Below are 20431 nucleotides of genomic sequence, written 5' to 3' on the forward strand. Positions count from 1 at the left end.
GCCACCATACTGAGCCGACAGCAGGTACTGCCTGCAAGGGCAAAGGGGGGTATTTGAACTAAAAGTAAGTACTGTATGTATTTAACTGAGGACAAGTTCTATTTTTTAACCCAAAAGCAGGCATTGTCGAGAGAGTAGAAGACACGTGCACAGTCACCCTGTTCAGCCACCCACAGAGGGAGGCATGATGCCACCAGAGGGGCAGAACGGCTTTCTAGGGGCTTTGCCCTTAGCAGATACACTCATTTCTATCTGCCCCGCCCTGGACACATCCCTGAGGGAAGGTCCTCCGGACCAGCGGTGGCCTTGGATAACCTGCCCTGCATGCCAGGCCAGCACACGGGTGAAGGGGACTGATGAGGAACGGAGAACAGACTTGAACGATGCTGTTTATTTGAAACACCAGATCCACCCCGACACAACACGGAGCTCTGCAGACCCTGCCTCACCTTACAGGAAACGCCTTGCAGCCAGGGAGAGCAGCCTGGTGTTCCTGTCCCTGAAGAGGAAGGTCAGGACGGGGCTTGGGCTTCATGGCCACCATTCAGACTCCTCCCACTGCCTGTCCCTGTGGGGGACTTAGGATGGGCTGCTCACCCCAGGTTGGGGGTGGGATCTCTTAAAGTGCCCCCAACAAGCCCCCTGTGAAGGTGGGGGGCCTGGCCCTGAACACCTTGTGTCTCTGGGCGGGGAAGGAGTGGTCCCTCGTCCATCGGGCCTGCTCCACTCTCTGGCCCACCAAGGGAAGGACAGGTGCCCTCCCTCACTGTCCACTGGGGACCCAAGAGGTTTCCTGTGTGACATTCCGTTCCATGGCCTCAGGCTAGCAGGCGGCTGTACTCGGCCAGGGCAGAGGACTTCTTCACCCCGTCCCAGATGCGGGCAGCGTAGTGGAACCTGTGAGAGGAGGCCAATAGTCAGGGAGGGCAGCGTGGACAGGTGGGAAGCCAGAGCCCCTTGTAGGACCCAGCATGTGACCCAGAGCCTCTTCAAAGTGCAGTCCCTGACCTCTCTCACCTCACTCTGGGCAGCAACGCTCAGGCTGGACTTGGACAAAGACTGCCAGCCCCAACCAACTCTGACTCCTCCCTCAGTTCCAGCCTCTGCCCACCCCCTCCAGTGCTGTCAGGTGGAAAGCACTTAGAAGAAGCTGTTGTTTCCTGTTTCCCCATCCTCCCTCTCCACCCAACCCTGGCTTAAACCAAAGAGAGGGTGCAGAGCCGGGGCTGAATACCAGCGTGGCTCCAGCTCCACTCTGCAAGCCCTGAGCAGCTTCCGGCTGCTCCATTTGTAACTCCAGCCCCTCCTGGCCACAGCCCACTACAGAGACCCTGGGGACCAAGGCAGAGAGGCCGAACCGAGCCAGGCTGTCTCTCTTCCAAATAGGATGAGGTGGCCAGGACCTATTTACTGTGGGCTCTGGACACGGAAGTCATGAGACCTCAGGGCTGGGGAAGTGATGGAGCCGAAGTGGAAACAGGGGACAGAGCCAATGGGCGGGGCAGGAGGGCAAAGGTGGGAGACAGTGAGACCAGGAGATGCTATGATCAGCAGAAGCAGCCCCTGCTGGCTCCTGTCCCCGTCTCCTGTAAGGCTACATCATCAGGTTGTCAGAATAAATCTTCACGCCTAAGCAGGCTCACTGTTCCTTCTAGCAATCAAGTGGCACCTACCTGTCTGCAGGTGTGTGATCTTACTATGTGGTACTTTTCTCTGAGCCTAAGTTGCTGCACTAGTAAACTCTGTGACACGAACTAAACCCCACTGGCTAATCAGGATGGTTCACAAAAAACATGCTGGCACTCTGGCACAGACCAGGTGCCTCCCAGATGGTGGCAATCACCACTGAGCAAGAGAGCTGAAGGAACTGAGGTCTGGTGAGGAGGGGCTCATGGGCTCCCGCCGATCTCTGAGAACCCCCTGTCTGCACTAGGGCAGGGCACCTCACACCCATCCTTCTGCAAAGAGCTCTTACCAGTTCTTCTCAGTGAGGATTGTGTGTGACAGCTGTGGCCGAGCCATGGACATCACCTGGCTCCGGAGCTTGCTCACCAAGGACTGGAAACTGGGGTGGCCACGGTACCCAGGCAGCAGGGAGAAGAGTGGGCTGGAACCGGGCCCTGGGAAGTTGGGGTGGGGAAGGTAAGGGGGCAAAGTGCCAGGAGAGGGTCTTCCTCCCAGTCAGCCCTGGCCCAGCTCTTCCCGTGCCTTCACAGCTCGGAAATATGCACCTAAAGGAGCATCCCAGCATCCACTGGGACAGGCCAGCCTGATCTTGGATTGGGGGGGGTCCCTGTCACTGCTGCCCCAGGGCAGGCTGCCTCCCCCTGGCCGGATGCCCTGGAGGGGCAAGTGCACCTGCTCTCGGCAAGTTCTCACTCTCCGCGTCACTGTCCATGAAGGGCACGAGGAACAAGTTGACCTCAGAGTCCAGGAAATCAGGCGGGAGTCCCGGGAAGATGTTGCACTGTAACATGGACAGAGTACCTGGAGGAGAAAGCGCTTCAGCCTGCAGGTACTGGGCTGCAGGTCTGGGGTGGGTGTGTGTGCCAGCAGAGGCAGGATGGAAGACTGGTCAGGGGTCTCTGCACGGGACCCCATCGGCAGTCAGGAGGTTCGGGGAGCCTCACCCTTATAGCGCAGGTGGGAGTGCGCCATGAGCTGGTTGATCATCAGGTGCATCTGCCTCAGCTTCCGAGGGCAGAAGTCCTCCCGGCGGGCTTTGTTCTGCAGGAAGACTGGGGTGGGAGGGCAGGGCCAGGTGAGGCCGGCAGCTCTTGGTCTCACGGACTCCCTTTCTTACCCCAAGAGCTGCCTTCACCCTGAGTTCAGATCACTGTGGAATACCTATGCACTGCAGCATGCAGCAGGCCAGGTGCACAGCAATGCTACAGAACCAGTGGAAAGTCAGGTCTGGTTTCTGCCCTCAAGGAGCCACCAGTCTGATGGAAGCATAGGGAGCACAGGGCTTGGTGAGGACAGAGGATGGTGGGGAGACCCTGCCAGGGGTAGAGGTCATCAGGTTAGAACTAGATCACTGCAGAAGAGAAGCAGAGGGGAGAAGCAGGCCACAGGCACAGGAACGACAGGTGCAAAGGCTGGAGATCAGGTGCATGAGGGCCACTTGGGTGGACTCAACACTCAGATCCTGAGCCCCTACTGGAGTGCCAAGGGCCTAGAAACAGGCAGACCTGGTCCTGTCCCATTCCAATCACAGAGCCAGACACAGATGTGCTGGCCATGGACTGAGGCAGTGGGACCAAAGGGGGAGTAGCAGCTAATCCTCCCGGATTTCCCACCTCACAACTCTCCAAAGTGCTCCTCCCAGACCTCTCTGCTTCCTCTCTCCCCACCACCCCAGAGGGCTCCTGACTTTCCCCACTTCCTTCTTCCTCAGGCCCCAAATGCCTCTCACCCAGGTGGGGGTAGTACTCGGTGCCTTCGTCAGAGCCCGAAGAGCTGCTGGACTCGTGGCTGGGGGATGGGGTGGAGGGCTTCACCATCTCTGCTGTCTGAAGGAACCTGGGGTCGGGGTTGGAGGGAGCGGCTGTTGCTCTTGTGCTTGTACCTTCTATCCCACGGCCATCCAAATTCTCATGAAAGCTATAGCCATGCTCGGAAAGCCACATATACACTATGCTTCTCACAGTTTTAGGGAGCTCAAAGACAATCCTCTCAGATCCCTGGGCCTCTGTCAACTACACACATTTTTTGAGCTTAGCCTATTTAAAAAAACAAGCAACCAGTCACAGTGGTGCGTGCCAGCTATCTGGGAGACTGATGGGGGAGGATCATTTGAGTCAAGCCTGGACAACATAGACCCCATCTCAAAAAACAAAACAAGGGCTGGGGATGTAGCACAGCACCTGCCTGGCAAGCACAAGATCCTGAGTTCGATCCCTGGAACAAACAAACAAACAAACAAACAAAAAACCCAAAGCAAAACAAAACAATCTTTTAGAACAGTTTTAGGTTGACAGCAAAACTAAGCAGAAAGTACAGAATTGCCATACACCTGCTGTCCCCACATACGCATGGCTTCTCTCACTATCAGCGCCCCCACCAGAGCGGTGTGTCTGTTACACCTTAGGAAGCTACGGTGACACACAGCTGCTACCCTGGCCCACAGTTTACGTCAGCCTCACTCTTGGTGTTGTACATTCCATGGGCCTGGGCAAATGTGTAACAATGTGGATTCACCACTGCAGCACCACACAGAGTAGCTTCCCTGCCCTTAAGATCCCTGCGCTCTGTTGATTCACTGCTCTCTACCCGCAAACCCCGGCAACACTACGTGTGCCATTGCCATGTTAGCTTTTTCCAGAATGTCATATGGTTGGCTTTTCACACTGGCTTCTTTCATTTGGTAATATGGATTTAAGGTTCAGGGTTTGATGGCTCATTTCTTTTTAGCACGTATCAGGTCCTTTATCCAGTCACCAACTGAAAGACATTTCGCCTGGTTCCAAGTTTTGGCAGTTATGAATAAAGCTGCTATAAATATGTTTGCAGGTTTTTATGTGGACATGCTTTCAATTTATGCTGTTTAAAAATAACCTTCCCAAGTATGTGGAAAATAAATAAAATAAATCTGCTAGGTTAACAGGGTCTGATAAAATGTGTGGACATTCTCCTCATTCACACAAACACATTACCTGAAATTTCAGGGCCTACCTTCTCAGGATCCTGTCACCAGTGACAAAGGCTTCAAACCAAGGCTCTGGCAGGTGTGCCAGGCCAATGCCCTCACTGAATCCTATGCTCCACAAGAGCAGTGTTTCACCTGTTCTCTTCACATCTGTGTGCCCAGTGCCAGGCACGTGTGACGTTCAACACATTTGGGAAGCAAAATGACTTCCAGTGGACAGTGGTAGAAGAACATTTCCGTCACCTAGGTCTGGTCACAACCACCCTGGCAAGTTTTTTTTTTATGCAACCGGTCAGACCACAGCTCACCCCCACTTCCAAGGTCATTGATGCCAACAGGAAGTTCCCACTGATAAACTGCTTTCTTGGTACAGGAATGTACCAATGCTACTGAATGCTTACACACAGTCTGCAGCTGAGGAACTGAGGAAAGACACACCGGCAGGAGCTGGGATTCCAAACCAAGCCTGCTTTCTAACCCAGTTTTCTCCGCCCCTTGAGTTCCTCCTGCCCCTTCTTGCCCAGGCTCTGGGCCCAAAACTGCCCCCTGCCACTGTCTTCTGAAGGCTGAGGCCAAAAGAGATCCTTGTGGCCAGTTCTGAGCCAGTCTTATGGGGGGATTTCTGGATGTTACAGCTGCTTCAGGCAGGACTCCTCCAGGCTTGCACTACCTCTCTCTTGCTGCTGCCATGGTACCATTGGGATGGTACTCACATCAGGAAGAGATGGATAACAAAACCCCAAGGACCAGACAAGCCAGCTCCTTGTGCTGTGCAGTCACAAATTGGCATTAAATATCCACCTTGTATGGACCCTGTGTGAGGCACCGGGGATCCCTCTCCCTGAAATGGCTCACATTCCAAGAGGGAGAGCAACCACTGGACTCATCGCTTCACACCAGAGTGCTAAACACAATGAAGGCAAACAGCTGCGGCAGGGACAGTAAAAGGATGCTGACAACAGTCAGGAAAGGCCTGAGGTGGACTGGAGCAGCACGAGGGAGGGAGCTGGAGACCTGCAGGGAAAGTGCTTCCAGCTGAGGGGTGAAGAGTGCCATGGGCTGAGCTGCAGAAGGAACAGTTATGAGGCCCACTGGGTCTTCAACAGAGTGAGTTAGGGGAAGCAAGGACCAGATGACGGAGGACGCGCTGGAAGGCGAGCACGAGACGTGGGTGTTACTTTGGCGATGCGAAGCCAGCGGAGGGTGAGTATGTGTGTGCTTTCAGGGTCAAGTGGGCCGACTCACGCCACTTACATCTTAAAGGGCCCCTCTGGCTGCTGTGTGAAGCCTGAGACACCCTGGGCCAGTCCCAGTCTCTGCCTCACTCCGCCCCCAGCTGCAGCTCACCTGTACAGACTGAGGTCTGTGAACCAGTCCTGGACGACAATCACCACGTGGCAGACCGTGAAGAGGAAGGCAGCGATCTGCAGTGACTGAGGGGGGACAGGAAGGGACACAGAGTTGAGGGTCTCCCTGCCCAGACTGGGGCCCTGGGTGCCAGGACTTGGCTGGGGGCCACAGAGTAAAGGCCCAGGAGCCTCCAGGCCGCGTCTAAGTGCTGAGTGCTGCGCCGGCCCTTCCATCACAGGCCCACCTTGGATGAAGCGAGGCAGGGAGCATCACAGCCCTTTCACACGGGACAATGGGGCTTGAAGGGCAGGGCTAGGAGCTGGGCTAGATCGGACCCTCAGTGCCAGCCTCTTCCCACAGCCTGGGGGTCTTCTACAGTGGAAATGACGTCAATGACCCAGTCCAGCTCCGCATCCCAGATCTCAGGAGGCAAAAGCCTCATGCTGGGTCAGGCTCGGCTCCCTCACCTGCATCTCGACGTAGGTGTGGGGAAGATTGTACTCGGGAGGCAGCTTGCGGTCGTTGTTGATGAGATGGTCCAAGATGGAGGGGCTCAGGATGGGCTGCAGCCAGAGAGCAAAGCCAGCGTGAGGGAAGGGGCTGTCATGGCTGCCCAAGTGCCACAAGGTAAAGGCAAACACACCTCTCTCAGTATAAAACAAGGTCAGGCTAAGCAGGTAACCTCTAATTAGTACTGTGCTAGTCAGCAAGAAGAGGCTGAAGAAAAAAATTTCAAAGCAATACACTTTCCCCAGCTCTTTTACAAATCATCACCATTCTCTAGCACCTCGGGCCCAAAGAGAAGAAATCTCGTAGTGCTAATAAATCTACCATTTACTTGAATGAGTCACATCCTTTAAAGACTCTTTTTGTTATTTGTTGTTTCATATGCTTTCAGAACTGTGCTAATTACTTAGGTCAAAAAAAATGATTAGTGTGAAACTTGGCGAGGATTTAAAACTCACATCAGTGTGTGTAAAGAATCAGCTCACGCTCACCAAACTTTTCTTAAAGGAACACGCCACTGAGAGATGGCAAGAGCTGAATTAGCTGACCGTCTTAGGACTTCCTACTGCAGAGCGGAATTCTTCTAGGGGGCTTTCCTAACTGTGCCCTTTCTAACTCCAGATCCAGTGAGCATGGCTCTTGCCTTGGTAACTTTCTTTCCCCTCCAGGGCCTCTGACCCAGCCCTCTGCCACATCCTTGGGGTTGGCACAGGGTTCACCTCACATTCTAGGTTTCCCACACTCTGAGCCATCAACGAGAAGTGACCAGAACCCTGATCCTCCAAGTACACTACCAACTATGGGCCAAGCCCCATGCCTGGAAGAGCCTGCCAGGTGGAGAGCTGGGCACACACGTGGCAGATCACTGCTTCGATGAGAGGCACAGTGGACAATGTGGGCATCAGGGAAGAGAAGGTTGCGCAAGAGGCCTCAGCCCTGGAGTCCTCGGGGGAGAAGCCATTAGCCAGGCAAACTGGCAAAAAGGGAGACTATTCCTGTGATAACAATGCTACCCGCTAAGAGTATTTAGCACCTAATTATGCCGGGCACTGTTGCCAGGACCTCACTTAGACAACTCTGCACAAAAACCCCAGGAGGGAGGCAGGCAGTTTTATTCTCCCCAGGTAAGAGAACTGATGAATATAAATATCAAACGAGCTGACCAAGGTCACACAGTTCATCAGCGGTTTTACGGAGAGAGAAGAGAATGTGGAAACAGCCATGGTGAGGAGGATCCGAGGGGAGTAGGGCCTGGGGCAGACACATTGAGGGAGTCGACTTGGCGCCAGGCTGAGCACCTGGCTTTGCCTGAGAACAGCACGAAGCGAGGCAAGCAGGACAGGTCAGTGAGAGGCCCGAGAGCCAGCCTCACGCCCAGTCCTGGCCAAGCACTTTGCCCAAGCTGTTGCACCACATCCTTAAACCCCTAGGAGACTGAGCCAACCCCTGTCCTCAGGTACACGTGAAAAACTGAGATGTGAGGGAGTTAAAGTAACTCAGCTGCTAAGTATGAATGGGCAGGATGTGTACAGCCTGACCCCAAGGCCCACAATTTAAAGGACTCCACCAAACGGTCCTTCAGGCTGCAGCTTGCAGGGTGAATGGGAGATGGGCAAAATCTTCCAGGAAGAGCCGAGGGGCCAAGAGCGACACAGCCGTCCCAGGGCACCCAGCAGCCTGTGGTTTGGAGGGAAGAGCCCGGGGTCCATCAGGGTCCTGCCTTACAAACCCTCCCGGCCAGCTGGCTATGGCACGCTGTGGGTGAGGCAAGTGGGGGTGGGTACCTGTGTGTCCAGGAAAACAATCCGCTCTTGGGTAATAAAGAAGTCGATGCCACTGGTCTGGTTGCCCCCTCGTTCCTTCATTTCAGCGCTCTGGGCCCGGAAAACATACGCCCTGTGGAGAGGAGCAGGTGTGGTGCATGGCAGCTCTATTCCCTGGCCTTTGAGGCCTCCCGGGTGCATGCACAGGAGCCGTGGGCCCTTCCCACCTGCTCGGCCTCCAACTGTGGCCCCCATCTGGCAGGCCACATCTCGTCCCTCGGGTTCCACTCCTACCCGAATTCGGGCCGTCAGCTCAGTTACTGAAGCCAGTAGATGGACGTGTTTAGGAGCAGAGCCTCTGCTGGCTGCCAGGGTCCCGATCTCGGCTCTGCCTCCTCCTGGCTATGTGGTGGTGGGCAAATTCGACCCCTCAACCCTGGTCCCCTCAGTTTCCTCAACTGTAAAATGGGGATAACCACAGCACCCAAACTTTTGGACTCCTGTGAGATTAATCCAGGCAAAGCCCTTAGAATAATGCTGAGTGTACAGTGATGTATGCTCATTAGCTATCAGTTCCCAAGTGCTCCTGCTCCGAGTCAGGCACTGGGACACAGGACTGGGTGCCCTCCACCCCCATGGTAAAAGTCTCAGTCCTATTTTCCAGTTCTGGGGGAGAAGGCCAGCCCTCTTCATTCTCACCTGTGCTGGCTGTTGGGGACATGAAAGCAAAGTAGGCAGAGCCAGGCCTTGCCCTATACCACTGAGCTCAACTCTGGGACTCAGACGGTGACTGTACCTCTTACAATCTGGAAAATCAGAACAGTACCTGCCTGTCAAAGGGTAACCTGCAGGCATCCTCCCACTTAGCAAACACTGTAAAGATCTCCTCTCCGCCAGGCACCAGGACAGAGCAGTGAACCAGACAAAGCCTTCTTCTGTGGGGCTTCTGGTCTGGCTTACAAATCAACAGAAATCAGTAATGAGGCGTTAGAAAGAAGAGGTGTGTGGCATTCCGAGTAGAGACAGGGTAGTTCTTGGAGCTGGGAAGGGCAGCCCCGAAGGGGATAACAATGCTGAGGGCAAGAGAAAAAGTGGAAGGTCATTAGGGGGTGTGTGTGTGAGGGGGAACTGAGGCAGAGGACTATTCTAAGCAGAAGAAAGGAGGACTGCACAAGGACCAGTATGGGCAAGAGCAGAAAGAATAGGCTGGGGGCGGCGGTGGTGCGGGAAGGGGGCAGGCAGCGAGGGCAGGCCGCACAGGACATCTTGGGCACAGTCAGGAACTGGGGCCTGGAAAGCCTGATAATGCAGAAGTGCTGGCAGAACAGGTTTCAGTTTGAAAAGCCCTTCTTGCTGCTGTGCGACAGGACTGCAGGGCAGAGAGAATGGGCAACAGCTCCCAAGGCCCACTGCCGAGAGGCCTCCCTCTACCTCTCTCTACCTCTCCTACCTCACCTCCTCTTCTGACTCTAGTGCATTTCTTGTGAGGAGCTAGGGATCAAAAACAGGGCTTTGTGCACAGGAGGCAAACACTCTGCCACCGAGCCGTGGACCCCGTTCTGCTCCTCAGCCGCCATGCTGCTGCCCATGCGATTCGAGCCAGGCTTGGCCTGGGGCCTCCCTCTCCCTGGAATGGTCCGCCTCCTCCAAGTCTGTTTCTCGCCCACGCCTCCTTGTCCAGGCCTTCCTTGACCACCCTATATAAAACTGTGGCCCAGGCCCAACACCACCTCCCTACAACTTGCTCCCTTTTGTTTCCATCTTCTAATGTGCTAAATAAAGAGCTGGTATTGCTTACATCTCCCCTATTCAAACATAAGCACCCCGAGGACATGTTTTTGTCAGTTTTGTATACTGTCCCGCCCTGGAACCAAGAAGCGCCTGACACATAGTAAGCATTCAATAAATTCTTGAATTAAACTAAGACAGAGAGACCACATAGGAGGCTCCTGGCATTCAACAAGGCTTGGACCAAGCAGGAGAGAATGAAGGGAGAAACAGATGAATTATGAAGAAGAGGTCTGACCAATGAGACCAATGGAGTCAGTACCAAAGTCCACCATACTGCAGGCCGATGGGTCAAACCCACAAGCTGGGAGGCTGAGGCAGGAGAATGGGCTACATAGTGAGTTCAAGGCCACCCTCAGCTATGTAGCAAGACCCTGTCTCAAAATAAAATAAATAATAAAATAAAATAACACAAACTCGGCCAAAGGCATTCTCTGGCTCAGGAATCTGAACCGAGACCAATGAGGAAATTTTGTAGTTGGGGCTGGCAGCTGAAATGGAAAGAAAGCCGTGTGAGCGCTGGAGCTGATCCAGAGTGGAGTCCAGCTGAGCTCAAGTCGGTGAGCAGAGAAGAGGTGGCACGGAGCCAACCTGGGAGAAGGGCCCAGGAACCATGCAGCTCAGTTCCAGAGGACGTACATTCTCACGACAGTGGTTCTAACCATTTCTGGGTCTCCGTAAGCCCGCGAGACCTGCTGAAAACTGACTTTTTCCCAGATGAAAAGCCCAAATGCTGCACACATGGTCAGGGGTTAGTCGTGATTAAGTCTCTGTTCCTTACTACCCTAAGTGGCTGCTCCCCTCCTCATCCCAGACTCTGATTCTTCTTTAATTGGACTGTGTATCTACCACTCCCTAATTCTTTCCTTTTTTTCTCCCTTCCCTTTTCTGCCCCCAGTTTCAGGTCCTATTTCTTTCTTCTTCTTTTTTTTTTGGTACCGGGGATCAAACTTGGATCTTTGCGCTTGCAAGGCAGGGGGCAGAACCACTGAGCTAAATCCCCGGCCCCTACCCCCTCTTTATTCTTGACTTGAACTATGTAGCCTAGGCTGCCCTTCAACTCATGGCAATCCTCCTGCCTCAGCCTCCCCAGTGCTGGGATTATAGCTGTGCGCCACCACCCCTGACTACAGATCCTATTTCTTAAATTCCTCCCTTCCCAAAATTCACTTCTGATTTTACAATTACACTCCATTCTTACTGAAGAATATTGCTTAGGCCAGGGAATCCTCATGCCCTGCCCTCTCCAGGCCAGAGAGGTAGAGCCATTTTCCCCAGGTAACACGGTAGGACTGAAGCTGGTTGGAACCCCCTCCCTGTAATGACTCTACTTCCCAGATCCTATCAGCCAGCCTCCCATGAGCATCCAGGTTCTACTGCAAGTGCCTATAAACTTTTGCCTTCCTGATCTTGCCTCATCCTCTCAAAATCCCCGTTATGATTTGTGTCTAGGCTTTGTGTCCCCCCAAAGCCTCATGTGCTCTAGGGCTTTTTCAGAGGTGGCTGAATCTAGAGTGTGTGGTGCTGGAATTCAGGGTGTGATTACTGAATCAGTCCCCTGATTGGTTTGGCACTGCCCTAATCCCCGGTAGTCTGGGTAAGATAAAAAAGGCAGAAAAACACTGTTAAGGCCTCTTGTTGCTTTTGCTACTGAGTGGGCACCATGGACTGTTTCTCCTCTGTGACACCCCTCTGCCACGTGCCACTGCCTTGGAGCCAGCCAGTTACGGAATGAAATCTCTACAAACTGTGAGTTAAATATACCCTTTCCCCTTTAACTTTGGGTGTTGGGTATTTTGTCTCAGCGATGAGAGAAAAGTAACCAAGATACCCCCTGAATGTGTGATATTGGGAGGTGAAATGTCCTGGCTGAGGGCAGGCAGCTGGTAATGGCAGGACTGAGTCTGCAGTGGGCCTGAATTCAAACCCTGAATGACTTTATCACCCAGCTTCCCCACTGGGCTCCATACTGAGGCAAGGCAGGAAAGGAAGGAAGAACAGACAGGTCACCCTGGAGCCACACATAGTTAGTCCAGCTCATGGTCCTCTTCACCCAATAAACACTGAGACCTAGGGAAGGGACACAACTTCCCGAAGTCCTTTGGTAAAGCCATTTTTAACACCCAGGCCTACCCTGCCCCTGTCCCAGCTGGACACCCATCTCCCTTCTGGCCTCCTGCACCCCTACCTGATGCCCCCCTCACCTCTGGTCTTCCTCGGGAGTGTTGGCTGACAACAATGACATCACCATGGACTTGCCTGTCCCCTGGAGGCCCAGGACACCAACCACCAACACATCAGTCTGATCCAACAGATACTGTGGGAAGATGTAGGAATATGAGCTTACAGATCTGTCAGTGAAGTGACAGGGGGACCCCAGAGACCTCTGTGGCTGGCGCACATGCTTTATCAAATATGAAGAAAACTTCTGTGGTCCCAATCCCCTCATATGGGCAAAGGGCCTCTCTCCGGTGTCATAGTGGGGTTTTGTAGAATGTTCTGAGTGCCAAGAACAGCATCTGTGAGAGCTCTACTGTAGAAAAGAGCCTGGCATGCTCAAGAAACTAAAAGAAGCTGGGCATGGTGATGCACGCCTGTAATCCCAGCACTTGAGAGGCTGAGGCAGGATCATCCTGGGTTCCAGGATCATCCTGGGTTCGAGACCAGCCTGGGCTACAGAGTGAGTTCAAGGACAGCCTGAACTGCATTGCCACACCTGGTCTCAAGGGGAAAAAAAAGAAGAAAAGAAACTAAAGGGAAGTCAGAGTGGTTGGAACACAGTGGGGAAGAGGAGGCTGGTCCTGAGGAAGGGAGTGTAAGGCCCAGGAACAGAGAAGACAACACGCTGTATCTAAGGGTTACTAGAGCAGAATCCTGCTTCCAGCAGGCTGGGAAAGCAAGGGAACACACGACAAGGGGAGTGGCAGGCACAGGGGAGATCAGAACATCCAGGCTCTAGTCTACGGGATTTAAGAGCCCTTTGGGAAATTCCTGAGACCCCTGCCTCAGTGCTACCAGCATTGCTGACTTTTGCCACCAGGGGGCAGAAGACACACTCCTTAGAGCAAACAGCTCTGCCCTAAACTGCTGTGTCTCAGAATCACCAGGAAAGCTTAAAAGCCTTGGGACAACCAAGATTTAATGAGGTTTAAAACCTTAAAACAGAAGAGCAGTCCTTGTTTAATCTGGTAGGCACAGATCTCATGTGGCTATACACATGAGCTAAAGATATAATTTCAAATTTTGTTCTTTAGTTGTTCTTAGACTGGCTACCTTCTGAGTGATATGGGGGCAGTGACTGCCACACTGGATGGGGCAGAGTGAACACAGACGTGGCAGGGACCAGCTACCACATGGGTCCAGCTGTTGTCCTACGTTCAGGCTGCTGGGGGAGAAGAGGGACACTCCTGGGGGGCTTGAGCAGGAATGAGATATGACAGGCGTGGGTCACATGAGGTCTGAACCAGAGCAGAGGCTGCTGCGACCAGGGACCTCCGGGGAGTCAGAATGACAGCAGTTAACATGGAGGCATCACGGGTTCTGGCTCAACTGGCAGGGGAGTCTCGTGGACCCTGCCATGGGATGGTGCAGGAGACCCCAGGCCACTCAGGGCGGCAGTGAGGGTTCCTTCTTACAAAGCAACATCTGCGTATTTCAGGATTTTAACACGAGGCAGAGCTGAGCTGGGTGAAAGTCAGCCCTGGTTAGGTGAGAGCTTTCTGACTCCACCCCTCACTGCTGCAGCTGCTCCAGCGTGGTCCAATGTGGCAATGCCTACTGACAGCTGGAGGCGGGGTGAGGACAGGGGGCCAGGGCTGCAGTGAAGCTCAGGAAGGGGGACCCAGTACCTCAATGGCACTGTCGCACCAATTCATCTGGTCATCCACCAACTTGATGCTGTGCTTCATGCGCTCTGGGGGCAGCAGTTTGGCCTGGCCCACAACAGCTGGACAGGAACAAAGGGGAGAGAGACGGTGCAGTGAGGGTCTGGGGACAGTGGGGCCACTCCCAAGCCCAGCCTGCCCAGCCCCAACTCACGGTCCATGGCTGTGGGAGTGGCAGTGCCCATGCCCCTGTTCTGGATCTGGTACACGGGCTGTGTGGGTCTTTGTCCTTCCTTCTCGCCCTTGGGTGGTGCGGGGGCTGCAGGGGGCGGTGGGGCAGTGCCCTCAGGGGTAGAAGCACCTGTCCCGGCCACCGGGCCCTTCCCCTCCTCCCGTGGCTTCATGAGGACGATGGGCTTCTCCAGAGGGGCTGGAGCTGGCGGTGCAGCAGGGGCAGCTGGTGGTGGCGGCTGCTTAGACTATGGGAGTAAGAAGGCTTCTTCAGCCAGCGGAGGAGACCCCTTCCCAGCCACTCCCCTCTTCCTCCTCCGGCTCACCCGCTCGGCCGGAGGTTTCGAGAGGATGATGGGGGTTTTCTGCATGACCGCTGTGCTCGTCTCCTCGCTGCCATCCTGTGGGGAGGGCGGCAGTTACTCAGGTGTCCCCTGGCGCTCCCGGACACTGCAGATGACCTCGTGTGCCAGGTGCTACTTTAAAAGCCTCCATATTATCCCCTCAAACCTACAACCACCCTGTGAGACACCCATTTACGCCCATGCTACCAGAGGAAAAAACTGAGGCACACAGAGGTTAAGTGGCTTGCTCAGTCAATAAGCAGTGGAGCTGGGGTCCGAACCCAGGCAGTCTGGCTCCAGAATCACGCCCTGGACCATTCTGATCAGCTGTGCTCTAGATGCGTCTGGGTAGACAGGAGCTGGGGCTCGGGAGCTAGACAGATCTGGGTTCAAACCTGGCCCTGCCTCTTGCTGGCCGGGAGGACTTGAGTAAGGAATCGCCTCACTGAGGCCTCGGATTCCTCCTCTGGTGAGTGGAAACAGGCGCTCTTTCGGTACGGGCTACCCCAGAGCCTTTTCTGTTCTTGCTGTCTAGAATGCTGGTCAGCTCAGATTTGGACGTGGCTTCTTCCCTCACCTCTTTTGGTCTCTGTTCAAAAGTCACTCCCTCTTCAGAGAGGCCTTCTTGCCGCCGCCGTGCTGCCTAAAACAGCCCCTTTCCCCTTCTCCACCTCCTCCCTCCACAAGGGCAGTTTGGTCTAAAGACCAATCCTCGGCACCTGGATCAAAGCCTGGCAGGAAGCAAGTGCTCAAGCAACACCTGAGGGACACAGAGATACAGACACACTGCTCAGGGATCCACTCACCCTTCTTTCCCTTTCCCACGGTGCGATGTAGTCCCTCTCCCGACCACCGGGCCCAGAGAGATTCTGGGGGCCACTACAGCCAGGCTCCTTCCACCGCCGGCGCCGCTCCATCCCGTAGAGCCCGGGCTGGCTGTGCCCCGACTCAGACATGGCAGCCTGTGGGAGGCAGGGAGGGAGGGAGGGACAAGGGATTTCAGGTGGAGAGAGTCTCTCCCCACGCCGCCTGGCTTCCTGGGGACCCTACGGGGGCCCTCCAAGAGAACTCCATGGCTGGGCAGCAGCTGCCGATCAGCTTTCTCTGGCCTTTCAAAAGAGTAGGGCTGGGGATTTAGTTCAGTGGTTCCGCCGCCTGCCTTGAAAGCGCAAGGTCCTGAGTTCGATCCCCGGTACCAAAAAAATACAAAAAGGAAATGTAAACTCCAGTTCTGTGATCCATGGCTGCCCCGAACACACTTCTTAGCTGTGTTTGCAGTTAGGTGAGGCCAAGTGACTAAGTGCTTTCTGGCCCATGCTATATCAGAAGTGTGGTTTGGCAGCTTTCAGAAACTTTCCTTTACAGAAGCTGACATGTGTCTTTTGCTTCTTCCTCTTCCTGCCTGGAAGGAATGTGGGTGTGGAGGCTGGAGTTCAGGTAGCCATCTTGGGCTACGAGACAATTTAATGGAAGGAATGGTATAACAAGACAGAAGGTTCAGCAGCCCCACATTTACCTTTGAGGGCAGTGAGAAACAAACACATTTTTCTTTCTTGGCACCAAAACTTTTTTTTTTTAACCAAAACTATTTGTTACTACTGAAATGCTCCAACAGCAACACAACTCATAGGGCAGATTCACATAAAAAACAGGATATTCTCCTTCCCCAAATGCAGCAAGTCATTTCCTTACAAATCTGTAATAGGATCCTCAGTCTGAAAACTATGCTTTTTGGTCACTCAATACTGGCCTACATGGGGCTGGGGCTCCAGCATCCATGGGCCTAATGTTATCTGGTACTCTCTACATTTCAGTCCATTTACCTTCCATCCCAATGGTCTGCCATCCCTCATTCCAAAGTTCATTTCATTTAGAGGTCTCACGGTGTTAAGATGTCCTGTGAGACGCAGGACCCACTCTCTGCTGTTTATGTACTGGTTTATAGGTCCCTTGGGAGAGTTTCCAGGGAGATCATTCTAAGGAGGTCTTCTGGGTACCTAGCTAGAATGGAGCTATCCGCCCCAGCTCAGAGGTCAGGCTGGCAAACTGGCCACTGGGCCAAATCCAGTCTGTCTCCTGTTTTTCTAAACACAAGGTTTCGCTTGAACAGGGCCACATCCATTAATTTACAAAATGTCTATGGCCACCTTCTTAATACAATGGCAGAGGTGATTTCGAGGCAGAGATGAAGAGTTGAGACAGAGACGATGTGTTCTTCGGAGCTTAAAACAAATGCTCTCTGGTCCTCTACAGAAAGTTTGCTCAGCCCTGCTTAGCGCTTAAAAGCCTATTAAATCACCATGAGTCTTTCCCTGCACCACCGCAGTAATGACATAAATAGGGCCCAGTGATAGACGCTCCACAACTAACATATCTGTTTATAGGGTGCGGTGCAGGAACAACTTTGCTAGCTAGACAGGGGCTTATCTAGCCCCTCTCACTGCTCTAAGTGACCTTTCCCCAGCCACAAGCTGGGATGAAGATGGCTTTCCTAGACAGAGGAGGACCAGGGCCTGTTTTGGGAAAATGATTCATTCAGGACTTAAATGACTGTTTACAGTCTCCAAAGGACATCTCCTCAGAACTTGGGACTCTTTCCTCCCCTGCAATTAAGTGTCTGTTTCCACGTTATTCTAGAAACCTCCCCCGTGCTTAAGTGTCTGTCTTCATCCCCACTGGGGACTTTGCCCCAGCACTAGGGTCTGTTCACGTACCTAGGAGGATCCCTTTCCAGGCAAGTAAATGTCCGCTTGCGATTATTCTGGAAACAGCCACAGTATTTTGAGTCTACTTAACACTGGGGGAGCACCCATCTATATGCAATCTGGGGACCCCAATGCTGTTTCCAGGCTCCTTTGAGGATCCCCAAACTCAGCCAGCCTATTTAAGTGTCTATTCACAGGGCTCCTATGGTGACCTCCCAGGAACAGTCTAATTCACCCATTCTTTGGGGGAGGGGTTTCCTCAGTACTTAAAGCCTCTCTTCACACACTCCCTTCGAGAATCTTCCAGAATCAAAGCATCTATTTGCAAATTATTCGGGGAGCTCCCAATTTCCAGCTGTGTTTCCATACATCCTCTTGGGGCACCTGGCACAAAAATCTATTCACACCTTCTTCTAAGGGCTCCTTAGTACATCAATATATATCTGTAGGCTCAATTTACAAAGCCTCCCACGGGGAACCCTACGACTCAAGTTTTCTTACTTGGAGGGCCGCCTAGAATTTGCTTGGAAGTTAAGCTTCTCTTCACTTTATTGCAGGGACTGCCTCAGTCCCTTTGGGACAGGTTCTACCTCTTAGGAACTCCCTGGGGTGGTTTCTATTTATGCGTTGTTTGTCGCCCCCACCCCGACTCACCAACCTGGCATTTAACCCACCGCCCCAGCTCCCTAGCCAGCCCGCACACCCGCCAGCGTCCCTAGGCGGGTGGACGGTCGCAGAAGGGGTGGAACTTGCGGCACGCCCCGCCTCCTCAAGCCCCGCTTCCACCAGTGCGCCTGCTTCAGGGCGGACCGCGGGCGCCTTACCTAAGGCGATTGCTGATTGGTTCCTGGGGCGCGACAAGTGCTCTCCGGTGACAGGATGCGGGGGGGGGGGGCAGGGAGGTTTTACAACAAGCCACTTGCCAGTAAATGGCGTCTGGGGATCGAGGGTGTGAGAAAGAGAAAGTGGACACTGGCCACTCCAGAACTGGCCGAGGCGTCCCGGACGAGGGACCTAAAAGAAAAAGAAGGCCAACCTCAAAAAGGAAGAGGAGGTTCCGTGCGGCCAAGCTGAAATCAGGTTTCGCTGGCTGCTGGCCTGGCGCATGCGCCGCGGGTTAGGCCCGCCGGTCGGTCAGGCTGAGCATGCGTTGATGGCTGTGTTCGGCTTTAGCACGCATGCGAATTACGGAGCGGTGGCGGGAGAGCGCCGCCGATGAGAATGCGCGTGCGCGTCTTGGCGGGTGGGGGGGAGATAGGGGTAAGGGGAACGGGAGAGACCGCAGCTGCAGAGATTTTGAGTTCGAGGCCCGCCTCTTCAGTAATAGTGGCGGAGTGCGGTGGACTGGAGCGGCAGGGAAGAGTTTCAGTATCCTGTGCTGACTGTTGGGTCGTTAATAACTTAGGCCTAGAGTTTCCTGGAAGGGATCCCGGTCTGTGCAGGGAAACGGCAAGGGGCTCATTCACATCACTTAGGAAAGTGTGCGAGGTCGGCAGGCAGGGGCGCTCCGGGAGCGGAGACGGACGGGCAGGTAAGCAAAGGTAGCGAGGGGTCCTGGGAAAAGGCTTAGGCTGGGACCCAGGGTTCCCCCATTCCGGGGGTGCGGGATGGGACAGCAGAGATGAGAGGGTCAAATCCTGAAGGGTCGGGGCCACGCGGCCCGGTCAGGGGCAGGGCTTTGTTATACATCCCTCCGCCGCCGCGCTGAGGAGGCGTCCACTCGATCGCCGAAAATTCGGAAGCCCGCGGGAAGAGGCCTGCGCGCCCCTGCGGACTCCCGGGTAGGGGAGCTGCCTGCCGGGGCGCAGCGCACTCCTATACTGCGGTAGCTGGGACTGGTGGTTGCCAGTGCAGAGGTTTCGGAGTGGGAGGTTTCCCGCTTTTCATTTAAAGTCGCACTTAAAGTGTTTTCAATTATATTTAAATGCCTGTAATCTCAGCACTCTAAAAAGCTGAGGCAGGAGGATCGCACAGTCAAGCCCAGCCTGGGCAATTTAGTAGTAACGCAGGGAGACCCTGTTTGGAAAAGTTAAAAGTGCACGCTGCCGCAGCACATACACAAAAAGTTATAAAAAGTGTCGGGGGCGGGGGCGCTGAAGATGTAACTCAGAGTGAAGGCCCTGGGTTGATTCTCCAGTATCATAAATAAATAAACGAATGTTATTTGAAAAGGTAATTTGTGTACATACTGACTAACTTAATTTAAGCAACCAAAGAGGTAGACAATAAAAGAATGAGAATGACCTCTCCCTCTGGACTCTGTTTTCTATTCCTAAAGCATTAGTTCCCAGTTTCTTTCTGGAGCTGTTGTTACAGCAAAGCATTGGAGTTAAGAGCATAAATAGCCACAGACCTTGGCCGAGCTCCTTAATGCTCTCTGCCTCTATGTCCCCATTTGTGAAAAGGGGGTGGTGGCACCTTACAGCGTTGCTGTCAGGGTTAAATGGGTGGAAGTGCCTGCTGTGCATTAGCACTGTCATTATATTGCAGACTTCAGATGACAGTGGTTGATTCTGAGCTGCTTTCTCCGGGCCTCATCCTTGCTGCTGCACCTAGGGGCCTCCACCCATCAGCCTAAACTCGAGATCACCTAGATCCCAAGTGCCAGGCAGAACTGTTTCTCCAGGCTGCCAGGATCACAGGGACTGCTGTGGGGATGGGAGACAGGCAGAATCCTGGGCCCTTACAAGCTGTTCGTTAAAAGCATGATTTGTAGTTTCTTCTGCCACAGTTAGGGACTTAAAAGCCAATATGCTATGAACCATGACTCTTCACTTGGGCCCATGAGGTAACTAAAAGCAGAACAAAGTTTGACTTTTACTTTGTATCCTTTGTTACGGGAAATGTGGGTCAATCTCTTCTCAGCTCTGCATAGCGGTATGTTAATCATTAAGGAGTGTCCAAGTAGGACCTGGCCTGACAGGGTTGATTAGCCCTGGATTGACAGGACTTCAGCCCCCTTCAAAACTGAGGATGCTGGCTGGGGATTTAGCTCAGTGGTTTCACCGCCTGCTGCGAAAGCGCAAGGACCCAAGTTCGATCCACGGTACCAAAAAAAAAAAACTGAGGATGCTAAAATAAAAGTTTACCTAGATATTCAGCTACACCCAGGGGCCTCCAGCCATCAACCTGAGATCACTTAGACACCAAGAAATGTCTCTCTACATGACAGAGACCACCACAGACAATCAGTTCCTGGGAACAAAACCATCCCTCAGCCATAAAGATTCCAGAACTAATACACCAGGACTGAGATCATGATAAATCTGTC

General features: G+C 53.5%; 1 protein-coding gene across 3 annotated transcripts; it reads right to left on the reverse strand.

Annotated features, from left to right (window-relative positions):
* Positions 1-376: 376 nt before the first annotated feature.
* Positions 377-20431, reverse strand: Smg9 (SMG9 nonsense mediated mRNA decay factor). 3 transcript variants are annotated; one of them, XM_004873110.3, is made up of 14 exons: positions 17985-20431; positions 15262-15417; positions 14438-14512; positions 14095-14350; positions 13905-14002; positions 12261-12373; positions 8290-8401; positions 6466-6561; positions 5996-6081; positions 3416-3522; positions 2631-2738; positions 2359-2487; positions 1976-2120; positions 377-897 (listed from the first exon to the last, which is right to left on the reverse strand). In XM_004873110.3, the coding sequence occupies exons 2-14, from the start codon at positions 15409-15411 to the stop codon at positions 819-821; spliced, it is 1554 nt and encodes a 517-aa protein (XP_004873167.1). In that variant the 5' UTR covers positions 15412-15417; positions 17985-20431; the 3' UTR covers positions 377-818. The 3 variants fall into 3 exon arrangements, with proteins under 3 accessions (XP_004873167.1, XP_004873166.1, XP_087056866.1); XM_004873109.3 differs by having other exon boundaries at positions 14095-14359; XM_087200740.1 differs by lacking the exon at positions 17985-20431 and adding an exon at positions 17170-17884 and having other exon boundaries at positions 14095-14359.

Source organism: Heterocephalus glaber, unplaced genomic scaffold (assembly GCF_053883595.1).
Source record: "Heterocephalus glaber isolate CG9 unplaced genomic scaffold, H.glaber_assembly_v1.0 deba00001744, whole genome shotgun sequence".
Classification (NCBI taxonomy): Eukaryota; Metazoa; Chordata; class Mammalia; order Rodentia; family Bathyergidae; genus Heterocephalus; species Heterocephalus glaber.